The sequence below is a fragment of the Lepisosteus oculatus genome, chromosome 10 (assembly GCF_040954835.1).
Source record: "Lepisosteus oculatus isolate fLepOcu1 chromosome 10, fLepOcu1.hap2, whole genome shotgun sequence".
Taxonomy (NCBI): Eukaryota; Metazoa; Chordata; class Actinopteri; order Semionotiformes; family Lepisosteidae; genus Lepisosteus; species Lepisosteus oculatus.
The window spans coordinates 23,401,388-23,427,597 of NC_090705.1; the positions used below are offsets into that span (position 1 = coordinate 23,401,388).

Genomic DNA, 26,210 nt, shown 5'->3' on the forward strand with positions numbered 1-26,210 from the left:
CTGTCAAATGCTCTGTAATGTAATGTTGATCAAATTGCTTTTTTTTCTAATAAAATCTTAATTTAAAAAAATCCTTCTCTCTTGACCTCTCTGTAGCTTTTGGCCAAAAGGTCACGATGGGGGTTGTTTTTCAGATTTCCGACTTAAGTGACTTTAATGGCTCGTGCTCTGGAGGAAATGCTTTGGAGTTCCTTCTCTTAAAGATGTGCTTAGTTTTTTTCCCCCGGTGTAATTTGTTGTACTTGTATCATAAGTGGTGGCACAGTGGTTAGCATTGCTGTCCCGAGTTCATTTCTGGACCGAGGGTGCCATCTGTGTGGAGTTTGTACTGTGTGTCCTCCCTGTGTTTGTATAGGTTTCCTCCCACTGTCCAAAGATAATAGGTTAATTGGCTTCTGGGAAGAATGGGGCTCTGGTGTGAGTGTGTGTGTGTTTTTGTCTGCCCTGCAGTGGGCTGGTGTCCTGTCCAAGGTGTACCCACCTGATTGCCTGTTGTTTGGGACTCGCCTCCAACCCTGTAGTGGATTAGGTGTTTAGAAATGGATGGGTCTATTTTAAGTGATAGATTGGTCATTACTGTTCAGGATGCTTACACATAGAGCCCGATGACAGGACAGTGTGCTTGTGAGGACATGTGATGACCATTGTACAGCATGGGGGAAATCCAATCCTACATGCCACATTCACTTCACTTCCTCTTTAGCCTGGAAGAATGTATTAAAAACACGTGTTTGTCCTGATGGAACAGTAACACTTAAAAACAAAGCCGAGCTGCCAGAAACGGCAACTGATAATGGCAAACAAACATAGACAACAGGATATGACACAGGAAAAGACTGACATAACAGGAAAACAGCGATAATATAAAGTGTTTATATACCTGTTGGTGTGTTTTTTCCTCTGTCCTTTTACCTTTTGGCAGTGAGAGTTTACCGAGGAGGAGCAGGGGAAGCAGTTTGAGTACATTTCTGTTTCTTACTCGCTTCAGAGGCAGTCAGCACTCCTGCGTCACAGCTCACAGGTCCCGGGTTTGATTTCAGACAGTGATTTCAGTGTGTTCCCAATAAGTTTTCTCAGGGATTTCTGGATTCCCCCCCTCCACCTCCAGTACCTTCCAAAGACAATGTCAGCTGCGTTAGTGTCCCTAATGTTGTCCCTGTGTGCCGGTTTGAGTGTGTGCGCTCAGCTCTGTGTCTACACGATAAGCTCTGAGTTGATAAGCTCTGAGACACCCTTCCCATGAATAAGCATTCCTGATTTTGGAAGAATTCCTGATAATATAGGGATAAACGCTAACAACTGAAGTAAGAAGTAATTTTCTTGGTGCAAAAAAATCTTTGCAACCATTTTCTTGCACTAGTCTCCACACGGTCCCGTCCAGCAATAGTATGAGTAGGGCGCAGCAGCTGTTTCTGTGTGTATTCTCATGGAAAGAAAGCTGGCCGACTCCTGCCTGGAATCTGTACGTCAGCTTTGTGGGATGGGGATGAGAGATCGCCTGCCTGCAGCAGGCTCTATCTGTGGAAAGCAGCTGGCGAGGTGACTGCCTGACAGTACACCACTCCTTCATCTCTCCAGATGAGAAACGCTCAAGGGACAACATGTTTGAAGGTGCCTGCGTAAGCTGTGGGTGGTGGGAGAGAGCAGGGAGTGTGTACAATAAAGCAGTGAAGAAGTGTGCTCAAGAGATGTGAAAATCATTTTTTTCCAGTTGTTGCTAGCTGTTTGGAATTTAGAATTTTAGAGGCCTATGGAGTTAAAGCAGAGATCTTCTATGGGGCTTTTTCAGAGAGCCAAATCTTTCAAATTATTGCCTATAGAAATCAATTACCATCGAGTGGCATGGATTAGAGAAAACTAGCTGCAGAAGCAGACCCACCAGAATGATGACTGTATTTGGCTCACTTTTAATTCCCTTCCTCACACTTCCAGCCTTTTCTTAATATGCCCCCCAGTGGTGAAAATGAGAAGAAACCAGCTGTTTGTGGTCAGCTTTGTCCACAATAGCTTACTACTGAAGTGAACAGATGCGGAAGAAGCATCCACCCGAAAGCACTTCACTGGAGAACCACAGACACTGATTTAATAAGTAAATGAGGTAGTCAAAGGCACAGGCAGAGGAGCAGTGCTATAAACTGCAGCTTTAAGGACAAAATGAATCAGCACAAACACACCGATTCATGAAGGGGGTTAAAAACAGTACAGCTGCCATGCAATAAGTGCCAATGAAGCGAAAGTCCAGGGACAACAACAAACTGAAACAGACACAAAGAGGAGAGCTGTGTACAGTAGTTTGCATTCTTGAGACACACACTGAGTTAAAGATGGACAGACACATGCAGTTGTTAGGAGTCTCCACTCCCTGATTTAACATTTACCGAAATCCCTGGATCGATTCATCACTCTGCCACAACTCAGATCACTTTCTGATTGCACTGTGCATAATATAATCAATGCTTTAGTTTTGCATAAGTAACCAGGGAGAACTTGGCTTGAAGGTGTTATATTTCAGACAGCTCTGCAGGCCACACTCATCCCTGAACTCTAATCTCACTGCACCGCTGTACCTGGGGGGACATGTTCTGGAGAAATGCAGCATTACAGAACTACAATTATTGCACCTGTTTTCTGGTACAGAGAGCTTACTCTGGAATCCAAATCTCAAATGCAGAGAGTGCAAAACCTTCGTTTAATACTACACTGTAGATCCAAGTGAAACATGCATTAATGGATCAAAAACACTGCAACCCACATAATTAGCCGGAGCTACACACATCTTACTGTCATGTGTGTATTCCCTGAGAAGATAAGCAACAATAACCAAAAAGGCATCGGTCATTGCTAGATGGGCGACTCACTACGGGTTTATGGGGAATAAAGAGAGTTTAATACAATTGTTTACATACCTGCTATTATGTAGCATAAATTAAGAACTATATTAAACTAAAATCTGGGCATGATCAATTTACCTTTATGGACTATATTAGTCAGGGGTGTGTTATTTTTCTTAATTTAGTTTTACACTCTGCCCCTTCGCACAATTTTGATTTGCAGTGTCAACTGTTAATAAGAACTGCTGACGAGAGTGAATAGTGATAATTAAAGGTTTCTCAAACATTTTGCAATGTAGCACTCGTGAGATTCAAAATCTGGGAATGCCAGAGTGCGGCTCAGAGCACTAGCCGAGGCTGTTTCAGTGTGAAATTCACGCCACCTACTGGTTACGCACTACTGCTGAGGTGGCCTTCCTGACACCTTATAACTTAAAAACAATCTCAGGCATTAAAGAAATAATACATTTCAATCAATTCCTGAAGGCAAGCAATTCATCTGTGCATTCTCTGTCTGTTGGAGTGAAGGTGAAAGAGACTGGCTTGTGTGTTCTCATCACTAACTGCCTGCTCTTTGGCTAATGGAGATAATCTGGCATATATAAAAAGAGACGTCAATACCTCATAGCAGATGATAATTGAGAAAGTGAATACCTATTGATTTCAATTAAACTTGTCTATTTTCCACAGGACATGGCCAAAACCATCTTAAAAAAACCTCTGCCGATGAGATGACTTGCAGAAATCCTGGGCCATATGCTGCCCACACTGTTTCATCCAATTCCTGTGAATTAATCTTGTGATTCAGTGTAGCGATGAAGACATGTGCTATTCTATATAAACATGGCTTTGGGCACAATGCATAGCATTGCTGGACAAGCTTATTTCAGTGTTATCTTTAAAACAACAGGGGAACTGTATGGAAAAGAGAAATGATAAACTGCTCCAAATAAGTACATTATCAGAGAGTTTTATATACAAGAGATTGCATATACTGTACAAGTATATATATAGTAGATGGCCCACTTCTTTCACTACCGAGAGCAGAACCAGTTAAATTCATCATTAAAGTGTAATGAAAAGCACACAACCAATCAAAGCCTCAAGTAAGAACAGCCAACCCTGAACACAGGGAACCAGATAGAGGTGTTCAAAATGACCACAAGCTAGCAAGTCCATACTTTGTGTCACACTGAGCTAGAACATACAGAATCTCAGTGTTGTTGCACAGAGATATTAATCTCCATGGGGAGATCCATTCTGCACTGCTGTACAGGGATACCCAAGGCTTCTAGGTCTTCTTAAAACAGCCGCACAAGAGGCACTGGGAGGAAATGGTAAATTATAGTCCAGCTATCCAAATAATGAGCTGATTTAAGTGAGGTCACATAGTCGGAACCTCTGTCTTGTGTTGCATCTTCCGTAAAAAACTGAAACATCATCTTTTTGGGATGTAGCTCTATGCCTGCCAAGCAGCACTGAAACTCCTCAACTGTGCAGCATCCTCGTACTTAAGTAACACTGTCCTTCATTGTTCTCTGTGGTTTTATTGTTGTTTAAAATTGCTGTTATCTGCCCTCTTTGCAGTTTGACTGCTTGAGACTGCAAATCGCTTTAGATAAAAGTGTCTGCCAATTGGATAAATGTAAATGGAAGAAATGAACTGGAACTGCAAACTTGCAGGTTTCCAACACCCAGTTTAGATCCTACAGCACATTCCAAAATCCCCAGGAATGCACTTTACACAATTCATGTAAAGGCTGTTATTAAAACAGGAGACCACATTTTAATTGCAAAGTTTTATTTGTTCAGCACGTTGTCAGTAAAAAAGACATAACACTTTTTTGGTGATCACAGCCCCATTCTAATGCTTTACCATTTCAGCATGGATATACCACCATTTCAGCTGGTACCTTTGCACGAAATTAAACAAGACTTCGACAACACTACCAATGCACCAGAAGTTTGTGTTAATATAGAGTACATAAAACGTAAGCAGCAAAAACGATGTATTTTATGGATATAAGTTCTGTCTCACTTTCACATACTTTAACACTTTTTACATTTTAGAAGGTGGACTTCAAAGCATATATATTTTAACTGGAAAGTATAACGCAGTCACCTTTCAGTTCTTACGTGTAGTAAAACAGCAATAAATACGATACAGAATCACCTGCCTAAATTTACTTTTTAAATTGATGCTACAGCATAGCCAAACCACTCTCTTGGCAATAAACTGTCTTTCCATTTAATATCTGAGCTTTGCAATGAGTACAGAAAACCAAGGAAGCCAACTGTACCAGAAGCAACAACTCATCTTCACTTAATTTCTCCAATGGCCTCCTCTGCCACTGACATGCATGTTTCTTTTAAGAATGACTAATGTAAAAAGTGCTGATAGCATGGTTATGCTTGGTGTGCGTTTTCAAAGCCAGAAAGAATAGGAATAGAGGCTTCCAGGTCACCTGTTGAATCTATTTCTGGTTGTGTGTTTGTGTTTGTGCGTTTGCAATGCCTGACACAATTCAGTGTCATCACATTATGCCACTTCAATGATCTAAACTGTGGTAAAAATTCTTGCACTTTTAGATTTTCAAACAAAAGCAGCTTTCCTATTTATGCCGCTCAGAAATTCCTTATGCTACCCTGGGGCAAAGTTTGCCTGGCTAAGCAGGAGAATGTTATCCTCAAGTACGTCCTTGAACCACTCAATGATATTTTCACTGGACTAATCTACCATACAGGAATTAATAATTCCGTGGAAGCAACCGAGTTCAGATGATCAGAATAGACCCGTTGGTTATTGTGAATTAGTGGAGCAAACACAAGATCCTGATCCCTCAGCTATTCCACAGCCTCAGCAATAAAATGAAATTGTGCAAAATTAGAACTGGAAGAAAACAAATTAAACTAGCTCTTAAAAGACTGTGCAGCATTGTCCAGTTGAATAATGGAACAAATTGAATGATGGAAGTAATCTACCCAACTCTCTCCTACTGTTGCAGATACCCAGGACTATAACATCTACGCTACAGATATGACACAATGAACATGGCAGGGAACAATGAAATACTTGTATATTCATGTTGTGAGAGGTTGAAGCTGCCCTCAGCCCCTCCAACGAATCTTGCTGCACTCTGGTAACCATTTTGTATGGTATATGGTAACAGTCATCGAGCTCTGCCATCGATGTACTCTTGTTTTTTCACTATCAGGATATTTCCTTCAACCAGGAAACAGAAATTACATATTTAAACATTACAGCGTGAAGTTGAGCCAGAGTGCAGGCTGAAAAAGGAGCAAATAAGAGATTAATTCCTTAATCAAAAAAATGAAATACATCATAAATGACTAATTAATCTCTTTTAACAGAAATCTTTTGATGTACAAACTGCTGCCTTACGTATCTCCCTCATGACTTTGACTCTTCTTCCCCACTTTTCCTCTTTTTACTGCCACTCTTCATGCGTTTTCTCCACCCCGCCTCCATGTCTCATACTTCTCTCTCCTGCACACATACCCAAAGGAGTCTCTTGTTTCCTACAGTATATGCAACATACATACCACATATCAAATAAAGTCATGATATTCATTAGGACTGTCACCAAAACTGGGCTGTACTTTAGACTTTGCGGTATTTATCTTAGTTGTATTTTCGTGGCAGCTACTCTAGAAGAAAGGAAAGGCACAAATTCCCTCCAGCACAGGGGAATTCTAAAATGTGAATTCTTAAAATGTAAATGCTGTCAGCATACTTCAGCAGTGCCTATCATTATAGGGTACCATAATGGCCACTACTTCCACTCTGGCCACAGAAGACTGCTCAGAAAGTAGATCCATCTGTGTATCTCGCAACATGAAGCAACCCTTAATCTTTGCACAAGCTAGATAAAAATCTATACATCTTTCTCCACATGACAACAAAACTACAAAATGGCATGCATGAGTACCATCATTACACCTTAAGGTGAAATAAGAATTTATGATGCCTGAAGAAAATCATTCATTTACACTAGTGCCTATATGTACTGCTAGCTTACACCTTAAACGTTCACAGCCAGATGCTGTTGTTAATTTGTGAGCCTCTAGTGATTTATTCCAGGCTGCACACATACACATAACACAGCTCTACAGTGCTGTACTGTGATGCACTGCCTAGGAAGGCTTTGACATTTTCCCTTGACTGAGCACAGCTGGTCTTTCTTTTACACAGTATTCAAAGGGGAATCCAATGTCTGCCAATGCAGAATATATTGAGCTAGGGTTTCAGTTTCAAATTACACCATTTTGCCCTTTCTGGCAACTTGGTTGAGTTCAGTCTGCTCACAGTCATGCTGGCAGAAATGCAGCTACATGTCTAACCTGACATAGCTGGGACTGCATGAGAAAACTGAGCAGCGGGAAATCCCCAAAACAATGGTCTTCTCCTGCATTTCAGAGTTTACAATGCAGGTGCTCTATATTGCAAAGTATAGAAGTAAGACAAAAGCTTCTTTTAACACACAAATCAGTACACTGAAATCCAAAGATCATTGTTCATACTGCTATCTGTTAAAGTGAATACAACAGTATGGCTGAACATCAGCTATTACTTATGAGTGCCACAGGTTTCTGTAATTCAGGGGGAGGGGGGAATTATGTGCAATTAAAGGTTTATTGCTTTTGAAGAATTCTTTATTCACATCTTATAGTGTTTTTTTTAATAAGTCCAAATAATATTTTTCAGGTAATATAACTGATTTTTCAGCATTTGGTCATGGGTCCTACCATCAGAGACAGTGATTATTTTTTAAGATCACAAGAAGCAGATGGCTATTATATTGAAAAGGGTCAGCCATAGTGGTTGTCATCATGATACATTTACAGTGGTTCCTCCTATTAATGGTATATATTCTGTGTGAAAATCCTAAAAGCATAACTGGGTTGTATGCTACATAAGGATTCATTGTAATGTTATTGCAATCTCATGGATTTCAGAATGTCTTTTAGAAAGCCTCCTGTGAACGTGTCTGTGTCATCTACAGTGTATGGCAAGTACATTTAGACTTAATACAGAACAGAAGGAAAGGGGTGTTTCACAGAACCCGATTAGCACTAATCTTAGACTACACAATCTTATTTCACATGAACAAGTCTGGGAATACCACTTATCTTAAGTCTGTGAAACACGCAAGGGCTGCAGGGGTTTAGCTAGTAGAATAAACATGTTTTGATCTGAATGCCTCTTATACGCTCTCTGTTCAAGGCTTTGATACATGCACTTTCAATATGCATCCCAAAATTAACTAGAATTTACAAATAATGGTTAATAATACTGAACAGTGTGCAACATAAATGTGAAAACAAAAGTCTCTCCTATCACAATAATACTCTCTACCAAAGTCACACACCCTTAAGAAAACGTACTATTTCTTACTTCAACAGTGCACATCAGAAACTCTTACCAGTGAATTTGTACTTCTTAAACTGGTGAAAAAATGTGAAATGTCACGAACATGTGAAACTAAATCCCATAACACAGATCTGTAGTGCCAATAAATACTTTAAAAAGGAAAAATGCCTTTGACAGCACTGCTTATTACAAGGCAAAGTTCTTCCCCATGAACTGGAATTAGAAAAACACAGAACACAATTTTAATAAAAAGAGAGCTTTGGAGTGTCAAAAAAAAGATTCTCAGAATGGAACAGAACCAGACCTGCTAAATGTGTAAAAAAATGAAGATCCTTGGGACAGTACACACTAAGAATTAACTCAAACATTCTTTCAGGGGTACAGTAATGTACAACCCAGGCAGCAATGCACACTTTACACATCCATACAAACCAAAGAGGAACTATTCCCTAAAACCTGAACAGAAGGCACACTAAAAATGACCCCGTCATGACCATTCACTGAGTAGGGAGTAACAGATCATGTCACTTTCCAATAAAATAATTTTAACCATTCAGAAAGAAGAAAAGTAGAGGTTTAAACTTTCAGAATCTGAAGTGCACTCTATATGGAATGTACAGAGAGCACAGACCCGCTATCACACAACACAGCTTCTCTTCACAGGTCTGCTCTTAATTAAGTTATAAAACACAAGCACTGTGTGCTTGAGAGAGAGTGTGCGAGTATTTCACAATGTAGTACCAGGGGATTCTATGGCATTATTCACTCCTCACTCAATCATGACATTGCACACAAGTTTAAAAACAAACTTGGTCTGATGGCAGATGTTTCCAGCCCTGTCTTCTTGAAAGAAGACAGGAATCACAACATTTGCCAGCAATCACATTCCCAGTCGTGGATGCCAAAAGCACATATTTACATAGTTCCTAAGCTCTGCAAATAATAGATAAAAGGCATTAGAAGGCTAGATTCATTCGGTCTTACAAACCGTCCAACGTATGGCGTTTCATAGCAAAACAAGTACAATAAGTTTCTTTTTGAGACCTACTGTACAGTATGACTGCCTGCAGCTGAGATGGCAGTTAAAGTGCTAAAAACCAGCGTGTTCCCCTAGCCCTCACACTCTGGGAGAAGGGACAAGGGTTTTTGTGCAAGGTGGGCAGCAGTCACCCACCCAAGTCACACATAACACCGGTGAAAGGCCAGCAGCTGTAAGGAAATTAAGAGAACAGTGTTTGGCTGCTAGCCTCCCTTTGGCACGCAGGTCACATGAGGCCTTAGCAGGCAGCTCACGATAACCAGTACATCAGGAGCAGCCATTTCTTGCCCAGTGTCACACCGACTCTGCCCTCACTCTGTCTCCCTCTTCAGCAGGCTGGGACTGTCCATGAAGGATCTGAAACAGGAAGAAAAAGAATTGCAAAAGTGAAAAAGTGTTTCGAGTGTGGCATTAGCCCTTCAGAGGTAGTAGAGTATTCAGTACAATGTAAAAAGTGTAAATGTCACAACATTTACACTGTTGTGAGTCCTACAGTAAGTGTGATAAAAAGCCAGGTCATAGGAGCTCCCTGTATGTACTACTTCCGCATGACCTCTCAGCTTAGAGACTCTGGAAATATGTGCATTGGGCAGCGTTTATTAACAGACTTAAGTCATTTTTCACTGATGCTCTGAAATCCAAAACAATAAAAGAGGACTGCACACGAAGCCTTCCAGCTGTTTCTAGGCACAATCTCCTCTTCTGCCTTTATCAAGTAATTGTGGACATCGCATTCTCTTATTCCTGCCTCTTTTGTCACTCCTCCAACTGAGAACCCACCCAAGACAAGTTCGTCACTGCATTCTTATTAATGAATTGTCTCTTCAGTGCACTTCAAAGCAGACTCAGCATTTAACACCTAGAAGGGCTTCTGCATTTGAGCGAGGGTTTAGTTTAAATTGATCTCTCAGGCACATTTGACACAGATTCATAACATTAAACACATTCAACAGTTTCATGAACAAATACATAAACAGAACTCAGATTTTAAAAATACCATATTCAGAGCCACTAATACATGTTGAATAACTTGCTGAAGGTTGTCGAAAATGTTTGAAAGATTTTCTATTATTTCCTAGATAAGGAAATTGTTAAATGGTTTCAGGAACTTCAGATAAACTTTTTAAGGTCTCACACAAGCTGAAATATATACACACAGTGCCTACAAAAAGTCTATAACTCATTCCAAAGTACACATTTTGTGGTGTAACAGCCTAAAATCAAGATACAATTAATCAGAACTGGTTTTACCTTCATTTGTACACTGAAACACAAAACCTCCAAGTGAGAAACAAATGCTCAAACATTCAAAGGAAATTACAAATGAAAACCTAGAAAAATGGATGAGATATGTGTACACACCCCCTTAAAGGGGCACTGCAGGTCCAATTTCTCAGAACGGTATTCTTACATCTCAGTAACAAAATAAATTAATTGACGTTACTGAAAAAATTAACAAATTTCAAATTAAGCACAAAATCGTGAACTTTGTGAAAGTTCTGTAAGTCGCCATGTTGTCGCAAAAAGGCATTCACGTTCCCACGAATTACGGCATGATTCGGCCCTTCCGCCTCACTAGTCTCCATCATGACTAATGTCATGTGATGTATGAGCGAATACAAACAGGTTGTGCAGCAGGCTTTTCACCGCAGAAATGTCCCAATGTGATCTTAACAAGTTAACAAGTGGTATTCACTGGACGTTTTGTTGCCTCGTTCTGAATTGCAGAACTTGGCACAGCGCATACATGGAAATTTTGTCTACCTTGTGGTATAAATTGGAGGTTTTACAAGTTACTGTGTACATTTTACTTTTATTGTGGTTTGAAATGCACTCATCAATGCTGGTTCTTTCTGATCCCAAAATATGACAAGAGCATTGGAGTTCCCCTTTAATAACAGCCATTGTAAATTAGCTCTGGATAACCAATTGTCTTCCACATCACCAACAAGCTAATTAGCCTCCTCCTGTGATCAACTGTAGCGATTCTGATCATTTCAGAACAGAGTCACATGTTCCTGGAGGCCTCCACTGCCAGATGCATTTTAAATTAAAGAGTCAACTATGGCAACAAAGAACTATCAAAAGACCTCCAGGATAAAGCTGTGGAAAGGAGATGGTTATAAAATGATTTCCAAGGTTTTAATTATGCCTTGGACTCATGTTATATAAGGTTATGGATAATTATAATATCCCTAACACTTGCGCTAGGGCTCATTTTTCTTAACAAAACCATGTCTGCCTTGAAATAAAATTGAAACAGGTGGGGTAAGATGCAGAGTGGGACTTGATGGTGTGTGGTGGTGTTGCAAACAGGAAGCAGGTTGCATGTTCTCAAAAGAAGATAATAATTCACTCAAGTGCCATTTAAAAACCTACATAATACACTGGGTATTGCCCACTCTCTTTAAATTGCCTAAGTAGGTTAACCAAATGATTATAATTAGTTGAATGTTTGTCTGCATTTAAGCTACAATTCAGCAAAACCAGTTTTTTTTTTAGCCTGTCCTCTAAATTCACCAAAGAATTTAAAAAAAACTGAATGGAGAGGCCATTATACGGCTGATTTGCCTTATTTCATCCTGTTAACCCGATTAGGCGGCCAAGAAAAAAAAACTGTCAACTGGAAGACAGGCACTGCTCACACCTGCACTGTCCAGTCTGATAAGCACCTCGCCAGTCACAGATAAGGGACCTGCTGTTCAACACAATACAAAATTCTAGCACCCCGTGGACTCCAGCAGTGCTGTCTTCGGACCCCATGCCACAGTCATGGATTTCAAACTGCCAGTCACCAAGATGCAAGGCCACCCTGGAGGCTTTTATCTGACAATCCTGCTCCGGGTGTATTCTTTTATAGCTGATCTTAATTTTCTGTTGTTACACTTGCACAATCTTTCTAAGCTAAATTACTAGCAGCGCAGCAGGAACACATTACAAGAGAATATAAATGTGGTAAATAAGAGAGATCCAGTGTAAAACAAAGCCAGAAGCTAACAACTGGCAGCCCACTGAAACTCAGGTTTCAGTGGGCTGTCAGTACCTGGATGGGAGACCTGGGAAAAACTAAGGTTGCTGCTGGAAGAGGTGTTAGTGGGGCCAGCAGGGGACGCTCACCTTGTGGTCTGTTTGGGTCCTAATGTCACAGGGACACTATACTGTAAACAGGCGCCGTCCTTTGGATGAGATGTAAAACCTAGGTTGTGACTCTCTGTGGTTAATAAAAAATCCCAGGGTGTTTCTTGAAAAGAGTCGAGGTGTTACCTAGTGTACCCTGGCCAAATTTCCAATTTTCTTTACCAATCATGGCCTCCTAATAATCCCCATCTATGAACTGGCTTCATCACTCTGTTCTCCTCCCCACTGATAGCTGATGTGTGGTGAGCGTTCTGGCGCACTATGGCTGCCGTCGCATCATCCAGGTGGGGCTGCACATTGGTGGAAGTGGAGGGGAGTCCCCTTTAGCTGTAAAGCGCTTTGAGTGGAGTGTCCAGAAAAGCGCTATACAAGTCTAAGGAATTATTATTATTATTATTATCATTATAATAAACAGGTACATGGCAATTGTTAAACCCTGCAGGTAGGACATTTTTATCTTCATCGCTCACTTGAAAGGACTCTCATGGTTCAGATTGCTAATTTAAAAGTTTCGCTCACCTGGTCACGTGTGAGGGCCAGTGGGGCTGCAGAGGAGTGGGCTGGGCACTGCTGGGGCTCATTAGCATGGCACTGTAGATGTTAGAGGCCACCACCAGGATGCACAGCAGAATCGGCCCAATGATCGCCCCCTCTAGGCCCAGGTAGTATGCGCCTCCTGCGACTGCCAGGCCTGTCAGGTAGGGGTGTCCACCTCTGTCAGGAAACACACAATCAAACCATCTTCGCAGGCTTCCAAAGCTTATTTAACCGGGGGCTCCTGGTAATGATGCTCACTCCAAGCACAGTGCAGGGTTTGATCTGCATGTGTGAAAGGATCCATCTGATGTTTGGTTATGTTATATGCATGCTTAACAAGAGAGGCCAACACCTGTTATGTGGAATGTGTCAAAAATACTCATTTATTATGTACCATTGATGGTAATCATTAGGGTGAGCCTAAGGATGTTCTGACTTCTGAGGAATAAAAACTGCTTGGAAATGCTCGTGTTCAGAGCTCAGCAGTAAAAGACATTTTTTGCATTGCTGATTTCTTGCTCTCTGAAAAGGACCCTTCCTAATTCAATTCATTTCAGATCTTCACTGAGCTACACTGTGACTTCCTGCATGCCTACAACAGGTTGAGCTCTAGGGTGCAGAGATCCTGAATTCAAGCCTGAGTGATGTCACTATCGGACTATGACATGGATTCCCCAAGTACAGCTTTGATTTTAAGAGACCTAAGAGGTGCATAATGCAGGAAAGCGACTTTGCATTAGAAGGATCTTCATAGACGATATTTAATTTATAATATCCTTTGGCTATTTACCTTAGTGCACTTAATAAGAGTGCACTCTTTCCATTCCCTTCTTTCACGTCTTATAATATGCATTAGGTCTATTAACAAAATTTATTTAAATAGACAGGCAGAACATCCTTCTTCTTCACATACACCTCCAAAACACGCAGCTAATCCCTAAACCCAGTTGTAACTTTGGTAGAGAACAGGGACTCACCCGTACTCAGACATGCCCACCAAAAAAGCCCTACACACTCTCAGATAGCCTCATATACTGCATATACAGTAGACAGCGGCACACAAGGACACACAGAGATGCACACAGTAAGATAAGAGTGGCCAGTGTCAGCCGATCGCCAGTCTGAGCCTCTTACCCGGAGATGTCAGAGTAGATGGCTGTGTCCACAAAGTAGGTTGGCAGGAGGTGGCAGATGAGCAGCAGCAGAGCTTTGACACTCTCACCCTGTGCCAGCCACAGGTCCAGGACTGCAGGCAGAGCTGCCCAGTACGTGCCCAGGAAGGGAACAGCCCCCAGGATGGCAGCAAGAGCTGCAGGACACACACCACAGGGAGCGGGCATCAGTATATCCTGCTAGGACTAGACACCCCTTGCTAAGGCTTGGTAAATAATATTCATCAGTGTTCACAGAGGACACAGGCCAGATGGCTGCCTATTTAGCTACTGTTAATTCCATACCTATAAAAAAAGTGTATTGACATCAAATGAATACTTTCCATGAGGAAAAAGGCTGCCGGTCTTCTAGTGAAAATGGAAAAAAATCCACTAAACAATTTTCTCGGACTCAAGGGCTTTTAAGCTTCCATTACATCAAAGTGTCAGCCTCCTGAAGACCATGAACACATGTCAAGACACACGGTGGGAGGCAGTCAGGGCACACAGAATGCAAGCTGTCATTACTGGGCCTTTCACTTACAGAGGCTTTTCCCTGTGACCTGTGGACAGGATACCTAGTATCCAGCAGAGACTGGCACTTCGGTCTGGACATCGTCTCTTCTTCTGCAGCCCCTATGGGTATACACAGTCCCCAGAGCAGCTGGCACCTCATGGCCACAGGCCTAACCAAAAAGACTGTTACTCCGCAGCACAACTCCTCCTGGGGATGCCAGATGGCTGTATCTTCAGCAGGACAAAGTGTAAAGATCCAGATTTCCCCAACCCAAAGCACAGACTGTGGATTTGAGGATACATCTGAAGACTACCATATTTTGAATGAAAATCTGCCCTGTTAAGCCTCAAACAACTCTCTGTGCTTTAAAGTAGAAGAAATATATTGGAGGAAATAATGGCCAACAGAGGGAGATGCCCCAGGAAAGCCCTCAAACATACAAAGCTGATGTCCTTGCAGCTTAAAGATTCATATGCCACCTAATGTGCCACCATCTGAGCATAAATGTCTCTGCCAAGAGGGCTACAATACAAATCACACCCTTCCAAGGCCAGGGGCAGGACAGCACTGAAATCCAAAAAACTCAGGTAAAGCCCTTGCACATCCATCAGTGTCACCGATATCTAAATCAGAATATCACTGAATATCAAAGCGGGGTCTTTCAGACCTTACATGTCCTTCACTATACTCATCATGGAAATGTTTCCAAATTGAGTATAAGCCAAGATACAGAATATGCATTTTGGAAACCACCTGAAAAAAGAATTAGCACAGAAAAAGCCGGCTGTGGTAATTGGCATTGCGAGGTCATCCTGTAGCTGCAAGGTAATTGATTTTTGCTAAATTTGAACATTTGATTGATATTTTTGTTTTATTCCTTAGTTTTGGTGAAGCAGAAATTTGCACTGTAAATCAAAGCTTACTGTAGCTCAAAGTTTATGCAAGGAAAATGCTCTGAAAAAGACTATGCCTAATTACAAGTGAGCACAGAGGGGCATTAATAAGTGTTATATTTTTCTTTCATTTCATGGGTTGCTTTATTTCAAAGGAATGTTGAAATATGTTTCACCATAAAATAAGTTTCTATTTGTTTCATGGTCATAAGTCTATAATGGGATTGTAGTCAAAATCAGATTGACTCAGGTGTTAGCAGGCTTCCAAAATCCCCTGCAGGAATGTGAAATTAATTTGTAGCTCCAGGCAAGTGCAAACTGCTCAATAGAGCTTTAAACCTCAGGAATATGGAGTTATTCAGTTACATTAAAAGTCTATGCTTCTACATTGCAGGGATATAAAGTGCAAGTTGTATAACTAGTTAATTTACTGGATTAATGTTATTACCAGATTTTGTACCTTGGAAATCTTTTATTTTTCTATCTTACATGAGTAAAACTCTACTATAGCCTGAGAGGCATACATAGGAGTACTTAAAATATATCCTGAGACATGAAAACAGGACATTAGTGGGCCTCTTATAAGAAAGAAAGGCCACATAATTTGTATGATAAAGATCTTTCTTCTTGCACTTGTACTCAGATTTTCTGAAAGAAAGTGATCATGATAGAATGGTGTAGCCACTGTATTTTAAATATTTAGACCAGGTTTGATAGATGTGGAAAAATGTTAACACCCTTCCTAATACATGTCTTTTCAATCCCAGAGGAGGAACTATTAACCATTGTATGTATTTCCTCAGAACTGGGGAGTTTAAAGTCAATCCCCAAGAACCCCCAGAAAACCTGTAACCAGCCTGGAATCACTTACTTTTATCCAGTTGAAATTCCAATCATTTCAGTTTAAATCCCTATAATTCATCACATTGCCAGTCTTGTCTTCTTTAAAAAAACTAGAGTTCTTCTTTCTGCAGTTCTACTCAACAAAAAATATTTTATATACCACCTTTTCTTGTTTGTAATGAATGGCTCTACAGAACATTTACTATCCTTCTCTTCTGGTTTGAATATGATGTATTCTGTACTGTAGAGGGTCACATGAATAAGCACAGACATTTTTCACAAACTGAGAGAGCTGGCTGAATAATTCACACACTCCTCATCAGATAACCTTCCTTTCAGTTCTCTTTCTCATCCCACTGGTGCTCAGTAGCACTCATCCTGTCCTGTGCTTTATAAGTGTTTATCTCCCCCGTTATCTGTCACTGCCTCTGTCGGCAAAAAAATGTCTCATTAGCAGAATATGGCTTCTGAGAAAGAACATGTTGCAACTGAATAAACAGCTCTGAGCAGAAACTGGAAGAGAAAATCTAGTACAGAAACAATATAACAGGAGGTAAGGTAGTATAAAACACCAGACAGAATCAGAAAGGAAAAGAGAATAAATCAACACAAAACCCCATCAGCATATGCAGTCTTCAGCAAATATACAGAAGAAAATAAAAAAACAACAACTCAGGGCAAAAAAAAACACCTTAAATCAGTCTTAATAATTGTTTTATTAAATGTTTTCCTTAATAATTTTAAGGGGAAACTAGACTGCATCCTCTGTTGCTAAAATAAATGTCTCAAACTTCTTTCAATAATTCATTTTGTTTATAGAGCACTCTTCATAATGCAATAGGAACAAAGATAAAATTAATGTGAACAAACATAAAAATGCCAAGATCAAAGATTTTTTTTCAACAAGACTAAAAACTCATATATTGTATCAGTCTTTGACTATGGAGACATGATGCCAGAGGCCCGATTACCTACTGATTTCAATTTAATCCTTGGAGAGCAAGACAAATGAGAATCTGTGTGAACCTCAAGTTGACTGGAGAAATGTAGAAGATCAGAAATTCTCTCAAATAATTAGGAACTAAAGCATTCAGCACCTTTTACGTCAGCAGTAGAGCCCTGTCATAAATTCCGTGTTTGATTGGCAGCCAATGCAAAGATGCCAAGACAGGTGTTACATGCTTGCCAGAGGCAGATATAATAATACCCTGGGATCAAAGTTTTGCGGTCAAATGCATTAGCTGATGCACCAGAAAGTATAGAATAACAGTAATCAATTCTTGATAAAATACAAGCTTGAACAAGCTTCCCAAGTTTCTTTTTAGTCCATTATGTAATGAGTTTTAAAAATGTAAACTGTATTTCTTATGATTGGGCACTTTTAAGGGTGGCAGGCAGTGATTAGAATTGCTGCCTCACAGCGCTGAGTCGCTTGGTTCAGTTCCGAAGCTGGGGTGTTATCTGTGTGGCGTTTGTACGTCCTCTCCATGTTCCAATAGATGCTCTGGTTTCCTCCCACTGTCCAAAGACAAAGTGGAAGTTGACTGGATTCTGAGAAAACTGGCCCTGAATGTGTGCCTGTCTCTGTCTGTATTCGGCCTTTCGCTAATTTCTCCCCAGGATAGGCTCCAGGTCTACCATGACAGAATGTAGCTTCTGCCTGAAGTTCAAAGAGTGGAAGGAAAAGGCGTGACTCTAGACAAGGACCATGCCCTGCAAACTGACACCTGAGCTGTGATCAAGAAAGATGGCCGAACTTGAAATGTACAGTAAGTCTCTAACCTTGGGTTGATAGTTGCTCACCTGCGGGAATGAAGACTATGTTGATTCCAAAGATGGTGTGTGTGAGCCACGTGTAGAGTCCATAGAATCCTGCCATCTTCAGGGAAGCATCAAACACACCTCTGAGTGGAGAAAAACACAGAGGCAGTGAGCAACGACATCATCAGTGTTTCCTGTATTTCCAGTAAATTGGTCGAGGGTGCGAAGAGACTGGGCAACTATCTTCTTAGGGATGGCAAGGCATTTTAGAATCACACAAAACTGGATAATGCAAAGTAGCTGAAGAAGAAGTTTGAGAGAAGTCCTAGGTGCAATGAAAAAAAGGAGCTGATAATAGAAATGCTGAGCACTTCTAAATTGGCTTCTTTAAGGCTATCCTTGTTTCTTGTTATATCTGCGATTATGCAGGGGTTGATTAAAAAACAAGCAAAGAGACGAGGAGTTTAAGGTTGCTGCTTTAATTTTTTAAATGTGTGTCATTAACTTTGACTTTTCAATTGCAAATGACTTGTACCTCACAATCACCCAATTTTCTTTGAAACAAATAGCTGACTTGATTCGGCCTGAGCATGACTGATGCCAGCTCCCACTGGGACCATCTCATTAACAAGATGCTGCAAATCAAAACTGCTTAATTACACTTCTGTCTGTTAACCCACTGCCCCCTGTCTTCTTCGCCATTTTTATTACACAGTCCGCTACCAAGGGACCCTGCCTGTAGTGCACACATAATGTGATCACTGCGCAAAACTGGCTGTCAACCTAAACATGACTCCATCTGGAGCAATGCGTGAACTGTATTTTATTATTTTTGCTTCAGAGCATGTTTGTGTTCCTAATTTAAACAACTAGAACAGACTGACTCTTTATACTCTTTATCCAGTGTATATTGTGTGGCACATTTTCTGCGAGTCTCAATTTATCAAAATGAATTTTCCGAAAAATAAGCTGTCAGCACAGACTCCTATTGTTATCTACTGTTTCCCATTCCACATTCCTGGCACTTGGGAATGTCACACACACAGTTGTTTCTCATTTCTTTGGTCACTTATCATGCCACAAGGCAAATCCCTTCTGATAGCACAGGTCATTCCACGCAGCTCACAAAGAGTTTATTTTAATGTCACATGGAACATGGCATCACATCAGACTACAGTATAATTCTTGATTCAGAAGGATAAAGGATGCCTAGTGTACATTTACAGAAGGTGGACAAAATAATGGAAACACCTAACAAAAAAGGCTTCAGAAGTTACAAAATCACAATGAAAAAAGGAACATACACGTATTTCACATTCATTTCAATACTAATTACCAATATGTTTCTGTTACAAAAAGACAAATTAAAATCAACACATTGATATAGGAGTTTCTAAAGCAAGACAAGATTGCAAGATTTTAAAAAAGGTCATATGGGTGGTGCCTGAATGGCAGGTGAGTCAGTCACAGAAACAGCAAAATTATTTAATGTCAAGGAGAACAGTGTCAAAAATAATGAAGAAATAAGGCAAACAAGGCAAACAAGGGAAAAGAGCGTCAGGAAAGAGGAGCTGTGATCACATGTTGAAGTTCATTTACAGGGATAGATGAACATTTAATAGGTTGCCATTACCCACAAAACAACGGCCTCAGAAATGACCAGACAACTCACATAGTCACAACTATAACTACATCGTGAACTTCACAAAGCTGTTATTTAAGGTGGGGCAGCCATTCTGAAACCACCTGTAACTAAGGTCAGTGCCCAGGAATGCATAACCTGGTGTAATGTGAAAGAAAGTAATAACGCCTGATGAGTCATCTTTCACTCTTTTTCCTAAACATCTGGACAGGTTAATGGCTGGAGAAAGCCAAATGAAGCCCTCAACCCACAATGTTTTCTGTGACTTAATGGGAAATATTGGAACACAGAGTACAGAGATTTCCACCTCCTTCATTACTCAAAGACGAATGGTCTAATATCCCACTAGAAACAGTTCAGAATTTGAACAACAGTACTCCAAGAAGGAATGAAGCAGTTCTGAAGGCAAAGGGTGGCCCAACTCCTTATTAATGAATATTCTTATATTGCTTGGTGTTTGTATTACTTTGTCCACCCCCTGTATGTTCCTGCGAATCAGAATTAGAAATTGGTGAATTGATTTCTCACATTTTATTTTATTTACAAGTTCGTGATTGTTATCACTCGCCTCTTAAGCCCTATAGTCCATATTAAGGAATTTATTTGGCTGATAAATTCTAACATTTGCACCCATTTATACAGCCGCATATTTTACTGGACCAATCCAGGTGAACACCCTGAACCTTGTCAAGACAACCACAGCTAGGATTTGGAACGAGTCCAGAACTGTATCCACAGCTCCACACTGTGCCGACAGAAAGTGAAACTGACCTCTGCTCTACACTGCTGTAAAAAGCAATTAATAATTGCATAATTGTACCTATTTCTACTAAAAAAACATGTGAAATGTTCATTTGAGAGCAATTCAAACACAATGAAAACTGCTCAAGCATGTTTATTCTTATTATTAATGGTTGTAAGAGGTCCTTCTCTTCTTTCACTGCAGTGCATAACTGTGGAATGTCAATCACAAGTCAGAACAAATTGCCATTTGTGTTTCTGCAAAAGATCTGCATGCTTTAAGAGCAGTCTGTTTCTTAGCTGCTCATCCTAATCTGCTTAGACTTTATCGTTGCCTCACAGCTCTTCTGTGGTTCTCATATCCAGCATGAAATGTGGATCCCAGCTGAATACGTTATACATTAAACATGTTTCTCTGAACAACAGTTAGATCCAGCTTGGCCAAGACGAACAGCAGGGTAATGGAAACGGCACTGCAACGCCCTGGGAATAATTCTTCTGAAGAAGTCTCGAGCTCTCCCTCTACGTACAATCAGTAATAATAAGTCAATTTGCATTTCAAGCAAGGAGTGGACTAAAGCCTCAGTATATGAACTAGAATCAACGTGATCTCTCCATTGTTGATATCCTCAGAAGACATATAAAACAAAAACACCTCAAAAACAGCCAGATCTGTGAGAAGTCAGATCTACTGTGCACTTCCACAAGTAAGGAAACAGCTTAGCAATATCCAGTTTGTAAACCTGCAATTACTAAATATATTCCCTATTTACGTACCTTCTTTTGGAGAAAGAAACTATCAATTCAACCCATCCCCCACTGGCAGAAATGACAACTCAAATGTCCTAAATGTTTTAAGCATTACAAATAAACAGGATTTCTTTCCACACTGGTAGCCAAGATTCCAAGGAAGAGGACTTTGTTATGAAGAGAAATTGCCTCCTCTCTTATAAATACAGCTCAATCTTACACAAGTAAGGCCAGCCCCATGAGAAACTTTGCCAGCACAGAAAAATTACAGCCCACTCTGACCTGTAGCACAGCCTTAATCAGGACTGTCAGGCGGCTAGGCGGCTAGCTGAAAGAACCATCCTATTCTTCTACCAACTCAGCCCTGCTCCTTGACAACATTTAATAAACTCTCTTCAATAAATTTCTCAAGGGTGCAGTCAAGTGCCTCATACTTTTATTGTATGCTGATCCTTCAGAATAAATACGTAAAAATTTAATTAACTTGGAAAAAAGCTGAATAGGCATTAGAAGCATGCACACAAAATATTATTCCACAAGACTGTTGCAGTTCCCCTCTAAGCACATCGCAAGCTGATCATGTGGAGAACGTTTTAATTAAACTTGTGCTCGGTTGCTCTAGCCTTGATTAAAAGCTTCTCCTATTAAAGGTGAACTTTAAGCTAATGATTCCCGACTTGATCCTGTTGATTGTAATCAGTGCTGATGAGACACACTGAGGAACGAAGCCCAGGGGATGCTCCCAGTGAACTGGAAACAGCACAAGAAATATCTCTCCTGTGGCGAGCCTGCATAGGAAAGGGTCTCTAACCAAAAATCAAAGAACACCCCCAGGAGGGTCTCAGCCAGTATAACACCCCAGTATACATCTTTATAAAATCTCACATTGCACAAGCTGCGTGGGTGGCTAACATATTATTTCGATTTTTTTGGGAGAAACGAGGTAAGCTGAACAAAAAATAAAATTGTTGAAAAGAGAAGAAAGGAGAAACAATGCTGTGGAGCCTTAACTGGGTGTTTGGAGAAGGCTCCACAGCCGAAACATTGTGTTTCCTTTCTTCTCTTTTCAGCTTGGAATAAACCTTTACTTGTTCCTTTGCAGCCTACGCATGCTGACGCAGCTCCCTACTTGAACTTCTAAAAAAGAATGTCATACAAGGGAGGCCCTGAAATTGGCTCATGCGTGCGTGAGTTCCAGAATGGACACTGACCGGATGGCTTCCTCCACAGACTGGCCCACGATGTTGGAGGAGGGTCCAGGCTGAGAGAGGGGAGTCAGACTGATCACCCACTTGACAGGCTTGTAGTACTCTCCACTGGAGCTCAGCAGGTAGAACAGCGTGGTCAGGAAGATCACCTGGAACAGGACAGGGAGTGCGACACACGGAGAGCTGCTGGTTACAGCATCATGCCACGCGACAGCAGAAAACCAGGCAGGGGTTGCACGTCAGTGACGGATTAAGTGGGGCCCCGCCTGTATATAAAGCCCAGTGATATTCTTTTGAAGGAAAAGTATAAAGGCAAAGACTTTATAGTATTAGTAGTAGTACAGCATTAGTAATATAGACACATTAAAAACCTAAACCCTATTTAACAGCTAACATGTTAAAGTTATCATGTCTGCTATATTTTAACATGGCACTTCACACAAAGATTTGAAGGACAGTTCAAAAACATGATCACTCAAAGGGGCAGAGTGCAGCTCTGAGGATAATGTTCACTGCCCATCTCAATGACAAGGGGTCTCCCTGACAGAACAACTGGTGTGACACACTTGGCATGAACAGGGTCGGTCATTTTTTCGGCAGGGAGGAAAGTAAGGACAAGACTGGAAAATGAAGAAGAAAAAAAACACTCTTCGTGCAAGATTTTTTTAAGGATAGCAAGCGGAAGAGAGGTGGCACAAATGATTCCTACCAGGGACAGTACGAAGTTGAGCAGGGCTGTGCCGCTGTGGAACAGGATGGTGAAGAGGGTGGTGGCAGTGGAGAAGAGCAGGCTGACGTTGCGGCTCATCACAATCCACAGGGACTCCAGGATCTGCAGTCACAGAGGGACCCGGGTCATCACACATACCATTCTCAACAGCATGTACAGTGATTCTGTGTGTCTATTCATTTCTTGTCATCAGAAGTCACCACTGTGCAAGCATCTGAGCAGAAGAGGCAAATGCAAACAGCACCATGATTTACTGAAAAGCACAAACTCCGCTCCTTCTCACAGCTTACAGATGTAGCCAATGGAACCCAGTGATCTAATACAGAGGCCTTCACCTGGCCTGGAGAACTACGGGTCTTCCCGGTGTTCTTGCCTGCCAAGCCCTCTATGACTGACAATACAGCAGTAGCTACCCTAACCCACTGTTTAAAGACACCTATAAAAGATCAAGAATAAGGGCTCTCTGGGATCAGAGAAGGAAATAACTTATCTGTAGCATTGGTGCTTCAAGCCATGGTTGTCTAACAGTCCAAACTATTCCATTATAACCCCAAATTTAAGATTTTCTGTGTTTTATGCAAACTCATATCACGGCATGTGTGGCTGAGTAATTTTATTAAATGTCAGTGGGAAGCACAGGGGAGTGATCTGTGTGGAATTTTGATGTTCTCCCTGTGTTTGCACAGGTTACCTCCAGGTTTTCCAGTTTCCTCCCACAATTGACAGAACTGGTAGGTTGATTGGCTTCTAGGAAAACTGGCCCTGGTGTGAGCATGTGTGTGCGTGTGCCCTGTGATGGGCTAGTGTATCCTGCCTTGTACCCACTGCTTGCCAGGATGGGCTCTGACTCTCCCATAACCCTGTACTAGATGGAGTAGTTGGAAAATAGATTGGTAGATGTCTGTCATAGCTTACAGTCCTTGTATAACCCACACAGAATATATAACATGTAATCGGAAAGCAAATCAGCAGACATAGAACTGCTGGTTGATTTAATCAGCATCTTTATAAAACCATGAGCATACTGTGAACATCATATAATACTAGCTGAAAGTTGCACATTTAAAATTATTTATAAAAACATAAAAATGCACATTAAACAAAGTATTTGAACAATACAATGACAAAATAATAACTGTAAAACCATGAAGCTGATTTCCCACCTAAGTAAATGATTTACAAGAGGTCAGGGCCAAAATCCTGCAGTATAAAAGGTATTTAATTTTGTCTAATATATACCCTAGATTCTATTGGAAACTAACCCACTTGGAACCTCTAGATACATCTTTTTTTTATTCAATTCTGACATGAAGTGAACTGGCATATTCTAAAAATGTACCCAAACCAAATCAGGGCTACACAGGCTACAGACCTACTGGTTTCTGAACAATGCAAAGTGCCTGTGCTGTGTTCTGCATCCCTCAAACACTCACAGAGAGCAAGGTCTCGATGTTCTCTTGCACAAAGGACGCAATGTCCTGCCAGTCCAGGATATCACCCAACCAGCTGTGCTGACGGTGAATGTGCATCTTGGTGCCTCGGTGTCGTCCTGAGTGGGTAACATTCTAAAAGACATAAAAAACATAAGACAAGGACAGTGTCCAATGGAACTCTCCTTTTTTCATCAAAAACCATGTCAAAACAAATGGAAACTGAAATGTTGACCTTAAGGAGGACACCTGGCTCCAAACAGGTCTCAAAATGTATCACTAATAAACTTACTACTTGGTAAATCAGAGAATCTGCCTTTTCTTTCAATTCTGTTGCAATTACACTTTCAGTAAGGAAACGATAGTAAGGTTAGTGATCATGGCTTGTGATAAAACTTCTCTGGTGTACCATTACAGCAAAACACAAAGTAGTCTAACATGCATAAACAAACTGCCACAAGCATAATGCCACATCCCATTCTTGTTTTGTTCAGCTGCAGCTGTGACTGTTTAGAAAGCAGGGGCTGCCAAGTGAGAGAGACTTGCTATGCAGAAAGCACAAAATATGAAATGTCAGGGACATGCTCATTAACTACCGTAAAAAGAGAAAAAAATACACAATTGCACCTAAAAGTAACACCTTCAAACGTCAATTTATTATCAAGTTCAAGTTTATTGTCATTATACTCATATACAGGTATATGGTATAACGAAATGCTAATTAGCTAGCTCTCAGACGATACGTAGTACAAAAAAACAACAATGCAATTGTATAATAAAAGAAAGACAGAGACAACAGGCAGTGTGCAAAAAACAACAACAGGCAGTGTGCAAAACAACAAAAAGGTAACAGGTAATGTGCAAAAACAACATCAGATGTGCAAAAACATGCATCAACAGAATGAAATAAAAGGATAGAAATTATGGGGAGTGAGCTTTTGACATGTAAGGTAGAGGGAGATTTCAATGTGTGAGTTTTTGGGTAAGAAAGAAGGCACTGTGAGGTTCAGATCATAGGTGAGAGCTGAGGTGAGAGTGAGAGAGGCTGGGAGTTTAACAGTTTGATAGTGCGGGGGTAAAAACTGTCTCTGAGTCTGGTAGTCCGGGCCCGAATGCTCCGGTACCGTTTTCCAGATGGTAGAGGGTCATACAGTCTGTAGCTGGGATGTGTGGGGTCTTTGATGATGCTTAGAGCTTTCCTCAACCACCATCTGTCATAAATGTCCTGTATAGATGGGAGGGCAACCCCAGTGATGGACCGGGCAGTTTTCAGCACCCGCGGTAGGGCTTTGCGGTCAGCAATTATTGTGTGTAGGGAGGGTAGAAATAGTATTGTAAATGTTTTCTACTTTCAGGCACCATGTTTTAAGCCCCTTTGTTTAAAAATTATTCTTTTGATAGCAGGTGATCATTGCTTCTGCTGATTATACCTTCACAAACCAGGAGTGATACAGTCTGTCCCACAGCTCCAGCACCTGCTTCTCAATCACAGCTGTGTTGTTCACCTTCTCACCCAGCATCTTGTGAAGCTAGGAGACACACAAAAGAAAAGGTCAAGGGTTTCAGCGCCAAATCTAAACCCCGTTTTCACTGGTGTTGTCCGTTTC

At 40.9% G+C, this 26,210-nt stretch overlaps 1 protein-coding gene across 3 annotated transcripts in view; it reads right to left on the reverse strand.

Annotated features, from left to right (window-relative positions):
• Positions 1 to 4,615: 4,615 nt before the first annotated feature.
• The window catches only part of tmem245 (transmembrane protein 245), a 35,628-nt gene continuing 14,033 nt past the window's right edge, over positions 4,616 to 26,210 (reverse strand). For 2 of the 3 annotated variants that reach the window (XM_015357301.2, XM_015357303.2), the window contains 8 exons: positions 26,034 to 26,132; positions 24,607 to 24,738; positions 23,153 to 23,275; positions 22,447 to 22,592; positions 18,145 to 18,245; positions 14,072 to 14,246; positions 12,920 to 13,114; positions 4,616 to 9,619 (listed from right to left, as the gene is read on the reverse strand). In XM_015357301.2, the coding sequence (XP_015212787.1) occupies positions 9,574 to 9,619; positions 12,920 to 13,114; positions 14,072 to 14,246; positions 18,145 to 18,245; positions 22,447 to 22,592; positions 23,153 to 23,275; positions 24,607 to 24,738; positions 26,034 to 26,132 (1,017 nt within the window). In that variant the 3' untranslated portion in view covers positions 4,616 to 9,573. The other variant, XM_069195006.1, reaches the window with a different exon arrangement.